The sequence below is a fragment of the Plectropomus leopardus genome, chromosome 10 (genome assembly GCF_026936395.1).
Source record: "Plectropomus leopardus strain MGB_pleo_1.0 chromosome 10, ASM2693639v1, whole genome shotgun sequence".
NCBI lineage: Eukaryota > Metazoa > Chordata > Actinopteri > Perciformes > Serranidae > Plectropomus > Plectropomus leopardus.
The window spans coordinates 21,111,065-21,127,594 of NC_142185.1; the positions used below are offsets into that span (position 1 = coordinate 21,111,065).

The 16,530-nt window shown below is 38.8% G+C and overlaps 1 protein-coding gene across 12 annotated transcripts in view; it reads right to left on the reverse strand.

Annotated features, from left to right (window-relative positions):
- The window catches only part of LOC121948849 (dedicator of cytokinesis protein 9), a 110,697-nt gene that overhangs the window by 7,133 nt on the left and 87,034 nt on the right, over nucleotides 1–16,530 (reverse strand). For 4 of the 12 annotated variants that reach the window (XM_088083271.1, XM_088083278.1, XM_088083270.1 and 1 more), the window contains exons 25-48: nucleotides 16,458–16,527; nucleotides 16,251–16,376; nucleotides 16,080–16,151; nucleotides 14,791–14,937; nucleotides 14,608–14,691; nucleotides 14,371–14,482; nucleotides 12,893–13,071; nucleotides 12,670–12,786; nucleotides 11,444–11,552; nucleotides 11,217–11,350; nucleotides 10,872–11,036; nucleotides 8,711–8,825; nucleotides 8,528–8,594; nucleotides 8,384–8,431; nucleotides 6,507–6,643; nucleotides 4,330–4,445; nucleotides 4,045–4,182; nucleotides 3,242–3,424; nucleotides 2,192–2,305; nucleotides 1,824–2,039; nucleotides 1,548–1,605; nucleotides 1,304–1,410; nucleotides 491–613; nucleotides 288–401 (exon numbers count right to left, since the gene is read on the reverse strand). In XM_088083271.1, coding sequence (XP_087939397.1) covers nucleotides 288–401; nucleotides 491–613; nucleotides 1,304–1,410; nucleotides 1,548–1,605; nucleotides 1,824–2,039; nucleotides 2,192–2,305; nucleotides 3,242–3,424; nucleotides 4,045–4,182; nucleotides 4,330–4,445; nucleotides 6,507–6,643; nucleotides 8,384–8,431; nucleotides 8,528–8,594; nucleotides 8,711–8,825; nucleotides 10,872–11,036; nucleotides 11,217–11,350; nucleotides 11,444–11,552; nucleotides 12,670–12,786; nucleotides 12,893–13,071; nucleotides 14,371–14,482; nucleotides 14,608–14,691; nucleotides 14,791–14,937; nucleotides 16,080–16,151; nucleotides 16,251–16,376; nucleotides 16,458–16,527 — 2,851 coding nt within the window. Of the gene's footprint in view, nucleotides 1–287; nucleotides 402–490; nucleotides 614–1,303; nucleotides 1,411–1,547; nucleotides 1,606–1,823; nucleotides 2,040–2,191; nucleotides 2,306–3,241; nucleotides 3,425–4,044; nucleotides 4,183–4,329; nucleotides 4,446–5,517; nucleotides 5,562–6,506; nucleotides 6,644–8,383; nucleotides 8,432–8,527; nucleotides 8,595–8,710; nucleotides 8,826–10,871; nucleotides 11,037–11,216; nucleotides 11,351–11,443; nucleotides 11,553–12,669; nucleotides 12,787–12,892; nucleotides 13,072–14,370; nucleotides 14,483–14,607; nucleotides 14,692–14,790; nucleotides 14,938–16,079; nucleotides 16,152–16,250; nucleotides 16,377–16,457; nucleotides 16,528–16,530 lie in introns of all 12 variants that reach the window. The other 8 variants (XM_042494352.2, XM_088083275.1, XM_042494353.2 and 5 more) reach the window with 5 other exon arrangements.

A 16,530-nucleotide genomic window follows, 5' to 3' on the forward strand; every position in this document is an offset into this window, starting at 1 on the left:
CAAAGAGGATAAAAAGCAGAAAAGGGCATTAGAGTGGATCATAAAGTGCCACTGCATGTGCTCATGCTCTTAGAAACAAAACAAATTCAGCAGTCCCCATGCTCATTGTGAATTACTGTGCAACACCAGCGAACACATGAATACCTGTTGTGCTTCTATGAGAAATTAAGTTTGAATAATTTTAAAACAGTTAATGCAGAGATCAAATTAACAATATGTCTATTTGGGAAAACAAATAATATCCTAGTGGACAGAATACATTACTATTGTTGGAGAGTTAAACTCACCTGGCCAAAGAAGGCCACTCTGAAGTAGGTGCCCAGTAATCTCTTGCCTGTGTGCATCACCTCTGTCACTTTGCTGTATGCACGATGCAGGGTGTCGTACAGGTGGGCCAGTTTCTGTGCAAAGCAATAAAAAACATTTTAGATACTAATGCCTCAGCCTGTGCAAAATTAGTTTGGAGTAGGAGATAAAAAGTTAGATGCACCTCAAAGTCCCTGCGCTTCTCATAAATGGGGATTATGAGCTTGTAGATGTCGGAGATGAGCTCGTAACGCTCAGCTTTCCACAGACCGTCCGCACACTCCTCCAAAAGCTCCATTAGGACGTCCTGAGGGAACAAGAGCATGAGAGAACTAGAAATATAGCTGAAATAAAAGAAAAAAGTGTTTGATAAGTCAACGCCTCTGCTTTTATGACTAAAAGTGAATGGCATTAGCCAAAGTTGCCTTCTTTTAATGTTTGTTTTGGAGAGAACAAACATTGATTCACATGAATACAAATAGAAACGAGTGAGTTCTTACGTCCAATCTGAAAATTATGAAATGGGTTTAATGCTCATACAATAAGTCTATTGTTTGACATCTTGGAGGTCAGCTGTTAAATCTACGATGAAATACTGAGAGGGAGCAGGCCAGTTATTACTTAAATGATGATTTACTATTTCAAAATTATATTATTGAAGAACACATGACAAAACATTACATGTTTTTGTCTTTCTGCAACAGATAAGCATATGTCTTCTTTGTTTTAAAATTATATTACACTGACTTTGGCAGATGTTTTTGTCCAAAGCAACTCACAACAGGAGCATCTAATTTCAGTACGTGCAACAACTGGTCTTTACTGAGATACAAAAGTCAGAAAATCTAAATGCAATCGAGTAAAACTGAGACATAATGTGGTCAGACCACAGAGTGTATCTGAATTTGTGTCGATTTGTTAAAATCTTTGTGCGATAGCATTCCAGGTAAATCATTTAAAGAGTGATTTTTCATTTTTGTTTGCATTAAACACATACTTCATTGAAATGGACGTCCTGCATGCCGACGTCTTCCATCATCGCTGCTTCTTCATCGATGTTTGGAGTCACGACACGAAACGCTGAGCAGCCCTGCTTGAACATGCCTGCACACAGCATGAGATAAGACAATATCTTAACAATCAGACACATTAGGCAAACAAAAACAAGAAAGATTTCACAGGCTACACCAAAAACACAGCTACTGTGTGGCATGCAAGTGAAAAAAAGATTATTAAAGCACCTTTTCTCCGCAAGTATTCTGCCACAAGTGCTGCAACGTGCACGTAGCACATGGCTGCCTATAAACAACAACAACTCAGGTCAGATAAGTCAGTTATCAGACAGTATCATGCACATAAAGAGCACCAGTCAACATAAAACTGGAATAAAATGAAGTACAGTACTTGATAAATGGAAACTGTACAGACATATTATCATACACAGGCCTATACTAAATCTATCACGTTTGACTGGCCAGCAACATATCAGAATCCACACACAGTCTCTTATAACAGACCTCTGACAGGTCTCCGTTCTTCACATGGATTCGGGCCATGCTGTCCAGCCATGTCTTGCGTAGCTCAGGCGTGCTGGCGTAAGACTTGGCAAGGCTGTACTGCAGGTCCACCAGCATCTCTGGGTCTCTCTCATGCTCCTTCATCTGAGCCGTGGCCATCAGAACCGTTCTGATGCGTTTGGTCAGATCCTTCACATCTGAAGGGAACGCTGTGTTCTGTTAAGGAGCGTGCAGAAATGTGAACAGACAGCCAAGTTATACCTAGTTTAAAGTTTAAAGTGTATATATATATATATGTATATATATATATATGTATATCTTTAACTTTTACACCAGAACATAATTATGCACATCAATGAATTCCTGACCTTGATAGTTCTGTCACTGTTGGCACAGTTGTTGATTATTGACAAAGACTGCTGGAAGCGGGTACTTCCAATACTGATCACATCAGCTATCAACTGACTGACAGCAATCACCACCTAAAGAAAGGAAAAGATTATTAAATTATTGAATATTGTTTAACATTTCCCATTATTTACAATAGCTTCATTTTGTCAATGTTTGAGGTCCCACAGACCTCAGTGCAACCCATTTACATTTCATTGAGGCATGAATGGCCTACAGCATATTTCACTACATTTATACAGGAAGTCGTCCATTCTGATAGATTTTGGAAAATGACTGCCATGGTCATGAGAACGCCAATCTGCAGTGGCCCAATATCCAGATTTCTTCTAAATACATTAAGCTATATTTGTACCAAATTGGGTGCTTTTATCACAAAATGAACGACAGGTATGCTGCCTCATTATTTGGCTCCCCAGTCAGATCCACTCCTCGCTCTTTACAGCTTCACCCTCTTGCCCAAATATGGTCACTTTTAGCTCCAAAAAAACAAAGGATGGCGACAGCAAACTTCCGAACTTGAGGCTTCAAAACGGAAGTCAACAATCTAATAAGAGAGATCATGGTGGCTACATCCATTATTTTAAGAACAACAATGATGATAATAATAATAATAATTCAAGCAAAATTAAGCAACTTTTTTCTTGTGTTCTGATCTTATTAAAAAATCGAAATGTAGAAATATTTTATAATGGACTAGCACATTTGATAACGGTAAACAAATAACTATTAAGAATTATTATTCTAACTTTTTATTCTATTAACTATCTATTAAGAATTGTTATTACACCAGATAACAAAATATTTCAAATTTTAAATGTTACATTATCTATACATGCAAAAATATATACTATATATATCTTTTTTTGACAGAAGGTCATTCACATACAAAGAAATGCATGGTTTATATTATGTGGCTATCAATTAAATCCTTACTTTAACTTGTGTGAAGAGTGGGGACTCAATATATATGACTGAATATATGTGTGTGCACAGAAGGACTTTCCCACCTGTAAGTGCGTCCGAACAAAAGACTTGCGACCAGTGTAGTCAAAGTTGCTCTTCATGAGGAAGTAGAGCAGATGGGCCGCATCGCTGCGGATGGAGCTCAGCTTGGAGTTACAACACTTTAAGATCTCATAGCAGAAAGCAGCACACATGTCGGCACGCCCTTCAAAAAACGTGCAGGGAAACTAGAAGGTGAAGAAAACAGGCAGGTAAAAGGGAAAGCTGGGAACCATGGACAGAACGGGTGTGACCTAACAGCAGCTAGCCGTTTACTCAGCAAAGAACCGCAAATGAAAATATCCGCAAACTGAGAAAGCCATGAGGTTCAGGAGCTCCTAATCCTCCGAGCAGATGATGAGATCAGCTACCATATAACAAAGATGGTAAATGATTGTCATTGCCGTATTTTGTCATTGTTATTTCATTATTATATTATTAGAAAGAGCAGCCAACACATATGTTATTTGCAACACCAGAAGCTTACACTGTTGTGTATTTAATGTCACGCCTGCCACGCCTGTCACGCCTCTTGCTTCCGGCATACTGTCTAAAAACACTACTGCCGCCATTTTACGCTTCTGCTTCTTCGGCAGCAATTAGGGGTTCAGTATCTTGCCCAAGGATACTCCGAAATGTTGTCCGGAGGAGTCGGGGATGGAACCGCTCTATCTCTGAGCCACAGCCCCCCCAAAGTACAACAAATACAAGTTTTCTGAATACAAAGAATATAGTTCAGCACTGTGTGAAATTTCTGTAACAAGCAACAAAAGAGTACGTTAGGCGGGAAAACCAACATCCTTCACACCTTGTAGATGAAGGTGCGCAGTGAAGTGAAGACCTGCTTGAGGGCCGTTTCTGACTGATTGATCCGCAGGAAACAGAGGTGGACTTCAAACACCTTCTTCATTAGTGGACTGTGGCCGTGATCAGAGCACAGCTGGGTCTGTGGAGAAAGAGAGAATCATCTTAGACTTTGATTTGTGTTTAAAAGATGCAGTTTTATTTAGTAATTAAGTAATTATTAGAATTTAATCACAATATTTGAAGAGTACAGTAAATGTGTGACAAATAATATTTTATGTATGTTAACCTTGAATCCCATGATAAAAATACTCAGCGTGTCCAGGACGGTCAGGCACACTTCAGTAGCGATGTTAGCTTCCAGCAGCGACTGATTTAACACGTCTGCATCCGAGTGACTGTAGGCTAAAGAAGACAGAAAGCTGTAGCTGTTTCATCCCCACTAGTACACAGAAAGGCTAATAAATATATGAACTCTACTAAAACATGAGACCTTCGGGTTAAAGGCAAAGCTGGAAAATTTCATTATGTTGAAAAGATTAAGTTTCATTCCAAACTGAATGGTCTTACAATTTACAAAATTTACAAAACAACAGCTTTGATCAAATGAATAATGACATGATGGTGAGCCCATATTCTTTATAAACTTATTTCTTATATATATATATATATATATATATATATATACATATATATATATATATATATATATATATATATATATATATATATATATATATATATATATATACATATATATGTATAAGAAGCATTTTCATATTCACAGGAGTATTTTGGAATGAAACCCATAATATTTTGCATGGATTTCTTTGTTTTTTTCAGAGAATGAAATGTAAAATGAAGTTTAGAGCAGATGAGCTGGCCAGAGAGATGAGATTTTTAAAAGCTAATGTTCAGTTAAAATAGGCATGCTCTTAATTTTAAGATGAGTGGAAGGCAACACGCACACCACCTGCTTTGTCTTCTTTGTGGTGCAGGGAATGTAATCCCCCCGAAAATCAAGTATCAAAGAAAAAGTTTAACTTCTGTGCAGACTTAACACGTCTGCATTGATTTAGTAAAAACATGTTGACATTGTGGTCACAAAGGTTCTTGTGACTTAAACGTTGACACCTTTGAGGTAGGGTTGTCAGCATTTTACACATTTATCGCGAAGTGATTAAGGTCCATGATTGACGCGTACATTTTTTAAAATCACGTAAATCAGCGGCCGACATTTCCATCTTTAAGAAGCTGTACTGGGCTGAGTTTTAAATGGAACTATAAAAGTTCTGCAATTAATTGTAATTTTAAAAAAGCATCATTTGACAGCCCTTTAAAAAAAAATAAAATATAAATCAATGCAGAGGTGATAAGTGTGCAGGAATTCACTTTTTTTCTTTGAAATTGGCTTTTAATTTTAACCAAATGAACAAAGCCGGTCTGCAAACTGCCTGCCAACCTGATACATTCTTACCATGTTCTACAGATATTCCAAGTAAACTTGAAATCTTTCTTACACTGAAAACACAAAGAAACTGTGTTAAATGATGCCATTTGGAGGGACAGTTCACCTCCAAATCAAAAATATACTTTTCTCCTCTTACCTGTAGAGCTATTTATCAATCTAGATTGTTTTGGGGTGAGTTGTTGAGTGTTGGAGATATCGACCGTAGAGATGTCTGCCTTCTCTCCAATATAATAGAAATAGATGGCACTCAACTTGGGGTGCTCAAAGTGCCAAAAAAACATTTTAAAAACTCCACAACAATATCTCTAACCCACAGACCCTGTTGTGAGCAGTTTTATGTTTCTTTTCACTAAACTTAACACGCCAATCGTATCACCATAAAGAAGGAACTGTGTAGCTTCTAGTGGATGTAAAAATTGTTGGCGTCATCCTCAGCTGAGTTGTAATATTAGCTAGTTCAGTGGTGCTTGATGAGCTAGCAGTAGATGCACGCCTCCTTCTGCGCAGTGGGTGTTGTTTGATAGAAATAAAATAAATGTTAAAAATGTTTTAAGCACCACAAGCTGAGTGCAATCTAGTTTCCATTATACAAATGATAAGGCAGATATCTCTATGGCCAATATATCTAACATTCAGCAACTCATACCAAAACAATCTATGTTATAATTAGAATTGCAGGTAAGGTGAAATATATATTTTTGAATTTGGGGTGAACTGTCCCTTTAACAGACTGAGCACATAGCATAAGCCCTTTAGATAAAATCAGTAGAAAACTACACACAGCTACCTTGGCCCCAGTTTAATTTAATTTACTGATAATGCACTCATGTCTTCTGGTGCATTTCCTGCTTGACAGCGGGCTGGGTTTAAACAGAGGATGAGGGGTGATGTTGATGATGTTGAAATGCATGAAAAGTCAGACTACACAGAGTGAGGCGGAGGAGGGCGGGGGTCCTCTGGTGGAGGAGGTTTGATGAAAAGTATGGAGCACTTACTGTGGTTAAAAGTGTATGAGTTATCCAGGCTGCTGAGCTGCTGTAAGCGGGCATGCATCATTCCCGCCCTGTTACGGGACACAGGCAGAGTCTGAGACTTCCGCTCATGTGCTACAGGTCCTGCCCCATCCTGGTTCCTGATGAGGAAACAGGACAATGTTAGATGAATGGCAGGTTAGTGAAGCAGGTTAGGGTGAATAACATGGCATTTTGCACATTTGAGTGGTGTAAATATCACTCAAACCACTTGTATTCCAACCTTTGGACATACAATCTAGTTAAATATTTGGCTCATGGGATTTTAAATGAATCTTAATAAACAATATTTGAACATTTTGGGTGACCTTTATACCCACTGTTCATGTATGCAGTAAAGTCATTCTGTATATATTGTTTTGCATGCAGTTTAATTAGTAATCAAAGCAGCAGAAGCAGCATTAAAGCAGCAAGTTACAGCAAATTTCATGCACTTAAATTTGAGACAGATGCGATGCATGCATTTAGAGGCAGTAGTCGTATCACAGCAATGCAACTTTTATAGGATGAGCAGAGGTCATGCATTAAGTCTGAGAGAGTCAGTTCCCCCTTCAGTCTTACCCAAGCAGGAGAGGGCAGGAGCCAGGTTTTATTTCATTTTTGTTAAACTTGCCAGCATTTAGGTGAACAGAGATAGAAACAGTGGTGGGAGGTTAGAGAGTGAACACCCAAAACCCTCTGGGAGTCAAGGCCAGAGCTCCCAAATAGTGGAGAGAGTATATTATGTGCATATATTTTAAACACAGACAGTCACACCCTTCAACAGTCACATGTATCAGCAGGTCAGCGTTGCACTGGATGATCTTCCTGAAGTTTCTATAGAATTTTTATATGGTATGAGGTACGGTTTTTAAGTAATTATGTAGCCTACTGCAGGAAGTCAATTGTGTTCCTCATAATATTCAGGTATCTATCTTCTAGAGCAGGGGTTCCTAACAAAGAGCGGGCAGCTTGAACCTCAGGGGATATTTCTGCAGCTACCAGAGTGTACATGGAAAGATTGTGGGATAGCTCAATGTATTAAAAATAGAAATAAAAATTCAGTTTTTAAAAAAAATGTCAGAATTGATAGTTGATAGTTTTGAAAATTAAACAGCAGAGAAGCTAAGTTAGCTAAAAATAATGGATGAACAAATAAAATAGGTACAGATATGTTAACTATTTAGCTAAGGGTAAAGTTAATGATATATCTGTAGAATGTTAAAATATTTGGCTAAAGGTTGAAATGATTAGCTAAAAGTAATGGATAAACAGCTGAAACAGCTAATGCCAAGTAATGGATAAATGACTGAAATAATTAAACATTTAAATAATAGGATAAAAGTAACTGATAAACTGATAAAATTGCAAAAGTAATGGACAGACAAAAACATTTACATTAGCTAAAAGTAATAGATAGAATAGAATAGAATAGTTTTCTAAAAGTGATGGATAAATGGTGAAAAAAGCTAAACGTAAATAATGTAGATAAAGTTAATGGTTAAATGGTCAAAAGCTTCTGCTACTCCAAGTCAAAGAACAAAACTTGACCAAGTCAACCTAAACACTGACAAATCATATGAAAAAGACTTTGTTACAATACAGACTGCTATTTAATTAGCAGTGTTAAACGAATGTTATATCCATTTTAAAATCAGCTTAAATGATCATGTGGTGTCGATAAAGGTTGGGCTACAATATTACATTGATCTGGGCTGTGCAGGTATGTCAGGTATGTAAGCTGGGAACCACTGGCTTTACTAAATGCATACAATAATTTATCAAGGATTCGTCTCAATCATAATTTCAGTCAAAAATGACTGAATTCATACCACAAACTCAGATACTGACGACAACATTACCTTGCGATGTATCTCTTTCCCATGTATCTGAACTGATGGAGGCAAACTCTGAGAGGAAAAGTATGTGAAATATCAGTCACAGTAAAATCTTGAGATTTATTTATAATGTCAGGGTTTTCATGAAAGCAATCCAAGATGTCTTACTCGACTAGAGTGAAGAAGTCCATTAAGTCCGCAGACGAAGCCTTGTTCCAGTATGTGAAGAGGGCATCTGGAAGATTGACATTGAAGAAACAATTTGTTTTTGGTTGCAGTTAAGTGTTAAAGCATCAAGACAGTAAGATGGTGAGTGCAGATATTAAGGAGAGAGATGGCGTGAGATTTTACCCTCAGACATGCTTTTGAGCACATGTAAGAAGCACATGAGGAGGCTTTTAATCTCTGCCTGGTCCAGTTTATCACATCGCAGCAGGGCACTGCCCAGGGACGAAGCAGCCTGGCTCTGAGGGACCAAAGAGACAGACAAATATATCATCCTGTCAGGGAGGGCACTTTGCTTTGTTGTTGCCTCAAGATAAACCACAAGTGCATTCTACAAAAACTAGTCAGTTTATATTCTGTCTTTCCCAAAGACAAAGGGCATTTGTCATAGCAATTTTAAGACTTTCTTGTAAAGTTTACATCTAGTTTTGAGTTCATAGTTCAAAGCCTAGACAACTAAGTCCCGGTCATTGTCCTGGACATTGTGTTGCAGTAAAAAAAAAAAAAGGTAGTAAAAACTATACGCAGAGAATTTAAGTGAGGTTACGACATGATCCTAAATCCTAGGATTACAATGGCTATACTAGTGGAGTCATTCACATTCACAATCAGATGTTGAAGGGCTCTATGCATTGTGGAAAAACTGCCTGTGGAAAACAAACACCACTTCTCCCAGCTGAGGCAGACAGCGGGGAGAAAACAGACCCACAGCAGTGGAGCAACAGCTCTACCACAGCAAGCGGTTGGCAATGTACCAAGCACGTTCCTTTGCCAGCAGTAAGTCTAGACCATGAAACTAGCTGGGGATGACTTAATGGAAAGCATGAGGCTGTGGTTTTTTAGTGGGTGTTTTGGAGAGTGGATCACATCAAGGCTAAAGTTAGTTTTCCTGAAAAGGTGGACAGAAACTGTGAAGCTGTGGTGCAGTTATTTTGATGCACGTTTTTGAGGAGTTTAAGCTAAAGCAGTTATGACAGTTGATAGTAACTGCTAAATATTTGTGAGTAGCCTTCTTTTATCCCTAATGCTGTTAAACTAAATGTGATTAAAGGTACCACAAACCACAAAAACAGCTTTAATTGCAGCCCAGTCGCCGGTAAAAAAAAGTTGTCGTACATTTCCGCAAACCAAAAAACTTACATTTGCACGTTTCAAATGTATCATATCACTGTTTCTAAAGTGACATAGTATGTCTGCAGACTTTGTCATCGGGAGGTGGAGGGGATGGTTGATGCCTGCCAAGCTGCAGTCCACTGTTTGAGACCAATAAACAACAAAACCAATTGTTATTTAGTGAGTCGTGCTGTTTCCAGATGCGTTTTAGGCACAAAAAGTGGTTGTTTTTATTGAGTCATTGCTGCAAAAGATCATATATTGGCTTCGGAAACCCAGTTTAGGGGGCTTAAAACAGAAACATATCAGTAAAAAACAGCCCTTTGTCATGCCACTATACTGGCAGGAAAAAAGGTTGTATTTGGGCAAGACATCACTGCTTTTCCTGCCAGGATAGTGGCATGACAAAGGACTGTTTTTTACTAACATGTTTCTGTTTTAAGCCCCCAAAACTGTTTTTTTTAAGCCGAAAAATGATCTTTTTCCTAACCATAGCCAAGATCTGACCACCTTAACCACGACGTAAATACATAATAATGTGCAAATGTAAAGTGTCCGTTGCTCACAGAAACATACCTTGCCAACATTTTTTTGTCAACAGAAGATAAAACACACAAAAGCAAAGACCAGGATTGAAAATTAGCAGCAGCCACCAGAAAAATACTGGTAAAATATGTAAGTGACTGCTAGATTTGCTTCACTCACCAGCCAATAAACAATGTTAATCGTAACCGGCTGGTAGATTTTAGAATCCACCAGCCGCAGTGGCAGGTGGCCAAAAAGGTGGCCATGTCCAACCCTGGCACAGACAGTGAAAATTCAATCATTTGTGTTTCATGGACTTCTTCCTCTCAGATTTAGCTTTAGGCTGCCCATTAGTGAAAGCAAAAAAAAAAAAGACAGCACACATGAGAGGAACTCAAAAGTGAGAAATCCCTAAGCGTGCATGCCTATCAACATCTGAAAAAAGAGCAGAGAGAAACCCTGTGAGGCCCTGTGGTACAGCAGCTCTGCTTTATGGCACCAGAGAACAAACAGGCTGAAGCCTGAGAATCATCTGGCAAAGAAAGGGCTTAGGATTTAGGACACTGGGACACTCTCACACACACTCTAACATTCCCAGATGGGACACTCCTAGGAGGGAGGATTAATGTGTGGAGAAAGGTTTTTGTACTTGAAGTGAAATGCTGGGCTGCAGGGAGCTCTCTGGCACACAGGGGACAGAGAGCAGGGAGAAGTCCATGGTGATGCGCTTGGTGCGCACGGCGGGCATGGACTCCTCTGTTTCCGTAAAGAAGCGCAGGACATTGACGGAGTGTCTCCGCACAAACTTCTCCGTCTGCCGCAGCCAGCCGCACAGGTAAGGTAAGGGGGTTAATGATACAAGTTAAGATGAAGCGAGGAGACCTCTGATCTGCCACAGGCTCACCAAAATGTCACAGGAAGCCTATATCTGATGTCTAATAAATGTTGCATAAAATGACCTAACAGGCATCTTGCAGCACTTTCTGAAATGTACCTTGTCCAGAGAGTTGCCCTTGTCGTTGTTCTTCTCAGGCAGGCTGTTGCCAGAATCAGTGCTGATGAGTGAGCCACGAGAGTCCGCATGGCGCACGGAGTTAATGTTGGGGGTTGACGATGTGTGAGGTGAAGCTGTCCAAAGCCAAAAGGGGAGCAGATTTACATCAATATAAAACTAAAATGGTAAATATATTTTTTATTTTGCAACATCATTTGTCCACTTACAGGTGCCGGAGATGACTCCAAAAACATCTTTGTGCAAGCTGGTGTCCAAAAAGGTGCTGGATCTGGGAGGTGTCATCAACGCGTTGGTAAGAAGATCTTCTCTTCCATTCTGAGGAAAAACAACACTTCAATGGACACAAACCCAAAGACTTTCCAGGGCTATTATGTGACGTGCAGGACTTATGAAGGGTCCTTACGTCCTAAACAATCTCTGTTTGGTCATTCAAATTAGCACTTTGTAATGTTTAAAGATTTTTTCAATGTGGTATGAAATGGTAACAGTAAAGAAATTAATTCTTATGTTTTATAATTCAGAATCCAAACTACAGATTAAGCCCTGCCTGAATTTTTATAAGCTTGGACCAGCAGCTCTATAGCTCGCTCTGACATTGGTTTGGTCAGTCGGTCAGTCCACAAACATTTCCAAAACCTTGGGCAACCATAGTTTTTGCCCGTAAATGCTCAAATTTGACACTGGTGTAGCAGCTATTGCAAATTCAGGTTTATAAACTTAGATATGATGCCCCTGGAATTTATTATTTAATTTTTAAAAGTCAACTGTGTAGGATTTAGTGGCATCCAGTGGTGAGGCTGCAGAGCTAAATTAGTTTTAACGCAAAAACAAACAAAAAAAAAACAAAAAATGAAAAGACAAAAATGCATATGGCCAATCTAGTGCCAGAGTTTGATTTTTTTCCTGGGTTACTGTAAAATACCATGGCAAACTCAGTGTGAAAGGATAGGGTCACTATAATTAAATGAAAACATAGTTGTGAATATTATTTTTGAGTTCTGCTTTTTACATTTATGACACCCCTAAATTCCACACAATGAGCCTTTAAATACATGTAGTCCATGTCTTGCATACTTGAGTAGACTGTCTGGTACCACTTCAGCAGACCTGAGTGTTCAATACTAGTCATTAATATTTTTTTATTGACAATAACTGAATATACTGGATTACACTAAAGGCATATGTATGCATGTATATTACCTGTCTTATTGTTTACAGGGTCATTTTTGTATGAGTCCATGAGTGATACTCATAATCTGAAAGTGCTTCAGCACCCTTTTATTTCTCTTTGTGCGTATTAGTTTTTCTAATGTGTGGGTGTAGATGTCAGGAGGTAGGGTTGTGTTATGTTTTGGTCTCCTTTTATAATGTGAATGGAATCTCTGTATGGTAGATAAAATAAGAAAAAGAAGCCACTAGGTGGCTCCCTTACATTGTTGCAGTGATTGATGGTGAATGGAGATACTTCCTTCACATTCAGTCTGTTGACGTTCTCTTGGAGCAGACCAAACAAGGGAAAGTACAGGGTGGCCATCCTGGCCTGCTGACTCTGAAAAACACACAAGTTTCTCAACAGAGTTTCTCAAAATCACACATGTCAGATATGTGAAGCAAAGAGGAAATGCAAGAGGCGGAGGTAAGAAGGCACCGCTTACTTTGGAGGTGTAGCGGTCATCAAATGTGTGCTTTATCATCAGGTTCTTCAGCACATGAATGGCTATCTGTCGAATCTCCTTAAACTCCTGCAGAGCTGCACTGACCTCCCTGAGCAGCAGCCCGACCAGGAAGTGGTTCTTACAGAAGTCATCTGTCAGCGAGTAATCCATCTGGAGGTCTGAGGGGAGGAAAAGAAGGATTAAGAGAACATATCTAATTTAAAATACTCTGACAGTCAAACTAATAACAAGAAAACACCAACACTTGGACAGAATATAGACTGTCAACTGCATCAAATCTTGCAAATATTTTCCTTTCTGACACCTGATTCTTATTGACTTACATCTCGCAATCTTTGTGAGGCAAGAACAGATTTACAGGAAAGCTTGGATTGTGTGTTTGACAATTTCAGGCTGTGCAACTGAGCGCCACATCAACAGTGTTCATCGTAGAGAAAGACAAACAGGATTAAAGCTTCTGATTGAACAGCTGTTCACAGATGGTTTCCAACACAGGCCGACTACAGCAGTCTGAAATCACACTCAAAGATTCCCCAAATTGACTGTAATCAAGTTAAACACAGTGTTTGTCTTTTTAAAACCTGCATTTCAAGCATTAAAGATCTTAAGAGACAGAAAAAATTATGAATGACAGAAAAAATGTGTCTTTTGGAATCCTTCTCATCACTAGACAAAAACGCCAAACTACTTCAATAAAAAAAACAAAAAACCCAAACTTGCATTCATGATCACTCACATCTGCACCAAACTTCAGCTTCTATACACACATACAACAACAAATTATAAATAGTATAAACTTTCTGTTGAGTGTTTTGATAAGGATGGATAGTCAGCAAAGACTGGAAGATAACGGATTTAGCCCAAATTTTGGGGCAAATCATGTGACCCATTTTGGTCATGGTTGAATGATTGGATTGACATCTGCTCTTTTCGGAAATGACATGCAAGCAGTGCGTCCCTGCACGTACCTAGTAGAGTATCACATGACTCCACCGTATCTATGAGATAATAAAGCTACTTGAAAACACAAATAAACAAAGTAGGTTCTGTAGATTAAGGACTGCTACATCAAAAGGAAACAACTTTAATTGATATTTAGTTTGACTTTTGTTATATTCCGCTGCTGCCAGGCGCAAACCTCCCATCTCCAAAATTGCTATTTTTAAAGAATTAGAAAAAACAATGTGTTTTTTAAAAAGATATATTCGAGATAGGTGGTTTAGTCACAAGCTTTTAAAATACATTTCACTGGATGAGAAATGGTAAAACCCACCGATAGACCAATAGAATTAATTTACGAGAAAAAAAAGAAGAAAATAGTGAAAGGTGGAGATACGAGGTTTGCACCCAACAACAACGATATGCATGAGATGTAAAATAAGTAGGGCTATTTTATTTGTGTTGACTACTCAGACAGGCAATGTTTTGCATTTGACACTCAAGGTAAATCCTCTCACCTTGAAATCTCAGTATCCTTCCCTTTCCAAATGGCATCGGCAGGTTTAATGGGACGTAGTGCTCATGGTTGCACACGACACGCAAGAACTCAAACCTGAACTCAAACAGTGTCTGCATTAAGAAATGACAGAAACCAGTGAGGAAGAGTTAAAACAACGCTCAAACACAGCTGTGAGAATACTTGTGCTGTAGCACAATATGTATGTGTGAATGCTGTAACGGCTTGTGGTGTGTACCTTTGGGTCTCCAGGCATGAAACAGTTGATGTAGTTGTTGATCTGCTTGAACACGAAGCCTCTGTCCATCAGGTTGAAACAGCGCTACAGAATGACGGGGAAAGCACATAACAAATAAATGAGTATCCTTGAAAACTTGGTGCCCTTGAAACCGTACCGTATACAGTTACTGTGGCTCCTGACCTTGATGAAGACTGCCAGACTGTGGTTGGCATTCCTGGCTGCATCCAGGTTGTCTTTGTATTTCTGAGTGATGTGTGGCATCATCATGTTGACCAGAGTCTCCACAGTGTGATGGAAGGATGCTGAGAAGCGCTGATTTCTGGACAGCTGCAGGACACAGCACGGATATTCATACAAATTTTGTTATACAGCGTAAAAGACTGCTACAAGGATGGTTTTTTTTTGTTTTTGTTTTTTTTGGGAGATCAACCCTGAAGTCTTTATCCCCCTGTTTCCTTCATAAAAAAGCCAATTAATTTTTTTTCATTGTATTTTGGACTATTGCAGAAATAAGCTCTGTGGCTTATATGTTTTGTTCAGTAAGATAAGCACCGCTGTTATGATTTTTGAAGGGTAAATGCAGTTGCTTGAAATAAAAAGCCAGCGTCTGGCTATCAACAAACTACACCACAGTCACATGACTTCATCTCCATCACAACAACGAGGCCTGGTCCCTGGCAACCCCTGCAGTCATTTTTTTAGGAAGAGCTTTTTTTTTTTAAAGAAACTTAAAAGCTACATGACTGCAAGACTGACTTTATTAAAGGAATCAATTTCCTTAATATTGTTTAACAAAAATTAAATATAACAACACATATATTCAGAAACAGTTGTTAATTTCATTCAATAACAACAACAATAATAATATAATAATAATAATAATGATGATAATAATAATACCATTATAACCAAAAACCCATTAAAAAATCCCACTGACTTTGAGATGATTACACCAATAGCAAATGAATAACAATTACTGTTTGTGTAGCTAAAGACTGATTTAGCTTATTGCTCTGTATCATAGAGCGTCATTGCTGTCAAAAAACAAACAAAAAAACAAACAGATCAATGAGCCATATTGTTGCACTAAGACCACATTCCTTCATAACACATGGTTGGTTTTGGTCTTTTCGTGGGATTTACTGACAATAACAAAAATATATAATATCTCCAGGCTTGTATTGTAACTGAAACACAGTTTCCAGACTGATGTGATCTCTTCTATACACTGTGGCCTCCATATTACTCCAGTGGAGGTTAAACACAGGGATGTGGTTGCTTATAGGGCATGAACAAATGCAGCCAATTAAAGTGCACAGCAGTGTGGGGCAGACTGTGGATACAGAATACTTTGACTGTGGCACTGCGGCTGTCCGCAAGACTTGGCATGTTGTAAACCACAGTGAAGAGCTTAAGCTGTTAAAAAGCAGACACCCCTGAGTCAAACACACATGCTGTGGCAGACTTACCCTCACTTTACCACTCTCAATCAAGTACTGAGCCATGGACTTGACTAAGGCTTCAAAGAAATACCAGGAGTACTGTGGGGAAGACAAGCATCAATCAGAGAACAATAAAGAGGAAATTCATGTCAGTTATAATCACAGTGTGTAATCCTTTAAAAAAGAACAAATATGTACCTTGAGGAGCTTGTTACTCGTGAGGAAGTCAGTGGACGGCTTCAGGATAGCAGTCATGGCTTTAGCCAGCTCCTCATGCACTGTTCGGGTAGTGGAGGACGTATGTGGCTCAGTCTTGAATACAAACTGTATCAGACACATGCAGAGAGAACTATAAGTACAAACATTAGATTGTAAATAGTGAGATATTTGGCATGTGAATTTCACCTTCACATATGATCGCAGGTAGTGCTCCAACCCCTCCTCGTGGCACTGAGCAACAATGTGAATCATGACTCTA